At 34.5% G+C, this 3,008-nt stretch overlaps 1 protein-coding gene across 1 annotated transcript; it reads right to left on the bottom strand.

The window, feature by feature from the left end:
- Nucleotides 1-428: 428 nt before the first annotated feature.
- Nucleotides 429-2,488, bottom strand: LOC106122617 (glutathione S-transferase-like). Its single transcript, NM_001312279.1, is given in 4 exon segments — nt 429-641; nt 1,182-1,321; nt 1,748-1,915; nt 2,327-2,488. Coding segments are annotated over 4 exon segments (612 nt in total). The 5' UTR covers nt 2,463-2,488; the 3' UTR covers nt 429-473.
- Between the last annotated feature and the right edge of the window lie 520 nt (nt 2,489-3,008).

Genomic DNA, 3,008 nt, shown 5'->3' with positions numbered 1-3,008 from the left:
ATAGGACAAAGATTTACTTATAATGAAATGCTTTATAATATTCATTTTCACCTGAATGTATTAGTTGTCGCCCGTGACTGCGTCCGCGCGGAATTAGAACAAGAAATAGTAGCATATGTGTTCTTCCATACTGCCTTCTACATCAATGCCGAATTTCAGTGGGATCCATGAAGTCGTTCTGGTAATATCTTCTAATAAACATACATCCATCCATCCGAACATTCGCATTTACATATAATATTAGTAAGGCAAAGATTTATAAAATGGTAAGAAGTAAGATTTTCTATTCTAATAAATCTTGCATAAACATTTTATAATTATGTTAAAAAAATTGGGTAACTGAATGTAAATAAATATTCCCGTTGCAGTATCCCGCAAGTCCAGGATGTCAGGATTCATTGAATTTAGGATATTAAAAAAAACACATATTTTAAATAAATACGTTTATGTAGAAACAAACGATGTCCAAATATTTAGAGAACGTAAGGCTTCCTTGTCGCGACGTATTCTTTGACTCCCGGAAGAGTAAATATTTTCTTCATGAGAGTGTCCACGGCGGGATATTTCTTTTCAATATTCACGCCAAGGAACAAGTTCGTAGCCTCAACAATGCCGATCAACACGAAGTCAACCCAAGTTAACTGTAAATTAAAGAAAAATTTTAACAGTGGTAGAGCCCGCTTTAACATCTGCGCACGAATTGGCTCGGCTCGCCCGGTGAAATACCACGACCATACAGAAGACAGGCGTGAAGTGGAAGCAATTCCGCGTCTCGTCTGATGAGTGTGCGTGCCGGAAGCCTAATTTAGTCCTCTTTCCCTTCTCACCCTTTTTCTTATTAGGAAAGGATGGGAAGTGAAAAAAGAAAGGGAAAATATTTTCTTTCTGCGCATCCTCTCTTCCGACGATTAAAGGTAGGCAACGTATACGCAATTGCGTATGTAAATGGGCAACAGTCACTTCGCTATTTCAGCGATTTTACCTTGCAGCTGGCTCGTTTGCCACCTTATCATATAAAAAAAATTAAATTACAGTTTGCCAAAGAGGACACTCACTGCTGTAAATTCGTATTTAATAATTTCCATAGAATAGATTATTAACGAACGTTCAAGCCTTTTATCCGTTAAGGCTCTCTTTTGTTTTGATCATCTTTTCTTATCCTTTAAAGATTGATATCTTACCTTTCCGTGGAAGTATCCCTTGTTATCCTTCAGATGCTTCTCAAATCTGGTGAAGTAGAAGTCAATAGTTTCTTCTAATAATTCCCTTTTCATTTCAAGCTTCCTTTTAGGATCTTGTTCCTTGAAGTATGCTACAACCTCTGAAATATAATGATTATAAGTTAGCAATCTGCTTCAAAGGTGTAGAATATTTAGTCCGGATTTATTTTTATTTTTAAGTACCGGTCTCTACAAATGGCAGCTATATTTTAGCTAATTGTTTGGATGGATTTTATTGCTACGACTCCAGACGGACTTAGTGGATTTCAATGAAATTTGGCATAGATTTAGAACATAGCCTGGAAGAACACATATGCTGCCTATGATCTCGAAAATGTATACAGTTCTAATGGGATACATTTGATTCAAATACTCGATAAATCTGGAACGGTTTGACATATTTTATTGAAATTTGGAACAGGTATATAAGACGAAGGCGCAGGCAAAAGCTAGTGCGTAATACGTTTACGCAGAAGCATTGAATAGATTATTTTAAAAGTTATGATGTATCATATAATCACACTTACTTGCCCAAAAGTCGTAAATGGTGAATACAATGCTGTCCAGTACAGCCTGGTCCCATGGGTCAGTGGGGACCAAGTTCACTTTGTGAGCAATGTAGCGGGCAATAGCCAACGACTGCGTCAGCTTCATAGTACCCTCCTCGTACAAAGGTAGCTGGCCGAATGGCAGTACTGTATTGAAAAAAAATAATAAGAAATAGTGTCAAAGTAAATAAATTTATACATTTTGTCAAAATTTAAATATAAAAAGTACATTTCGTTTAAAACAAAAAAAAAGTTTTTATTTCGGGTAATCTCCGAAAGGATTGCATTGATTTTGACAGGACTGTCACGCGGTCATATTAAATGCTACCTTTATTGGTTTTTATTCTACGCTAACGAAGTCGTAGGCGACCGTTAGTACAGAACAGTCATTTAATATTTAAGTATTACCTTAGCATAGATTTCTGAGAATAAATCCACACTATGGACATTAGTGACAATTAGATGATTCTGCAACAGTTTCTTTTACTAATTTTTTATTAAATTAATAATTAATTAATTTTGTGTCATAAGTTAAAATTGAATAAAAATTAAACTTACCATCTTTGATGTTGTTATCAGGCCACGTCTTCACTTCGTACCTAATATCTTCGAACTTTTGACCTCCGTAATGAAGCAAATATCTGATAGACTCCGCAATTCCATTCAGATCGAAATAATGTAATTTCTTAGCCATGTTTCTTGTCGCAAGTTACCGGAGCGAAATAAAATCGAAATTAAACGATGGCATATTTATAGTGTTTAGTGAGATTTTATCAGAAGACTAAAAGTGAAATGTTTATATTAAATTATAGATTTATTTTTTTCAGAGTTGTTTTTTTAACTGATATTTTGAATAATAACGTAATTATTTACAAATACAAAGGTCAAGTTCGGTTTAATACAGATAATGATTTATCATTTCACCTATTAATTAAAGACCATTTTGTTGACAATATAGAATATATTACGAAATAATTGTGTCTACGTTAAGGTAAATATAAAAAGACTAGCTGTCACCCGCGACCCCGTCCGCGGGGAATTAAAAACTAACTCAAAAAGTAACCTACGTCTTCCAGACTGTTCTACTTGTGTGCTAATTTTCATCAAAACCGTTGACTTCCAAATAAACATCCATCCTACCATCTAAACATTCGCATTTATAATATTAGTAAGACTAACTGTATCCCGCGATTCCATCTGAACGGAATTAAAAACAAATTTAATAAGTAGCCTATGTGTT

This window comes from Papilio xuthus, unplaced genomic scaffold (genome assembly GCF_000836235.2).
Source record: "Papilio xuthus unplaced genomic scaffold, Pxut_1.1 DF826923.1, whole genome shotgun sequence".
Taxonomy (NCBI): domain Eukaryota; kingdom Metazoa; phylum Arthropoda; class Insecta; order Lepidoptera; family Papilionidae; genus Papilio; species Papilio xuthus.
Note: the sequence above shows the minus strand (reverse complement) of the source record. Positions and strands in the feature narration are given on the sequence as shown.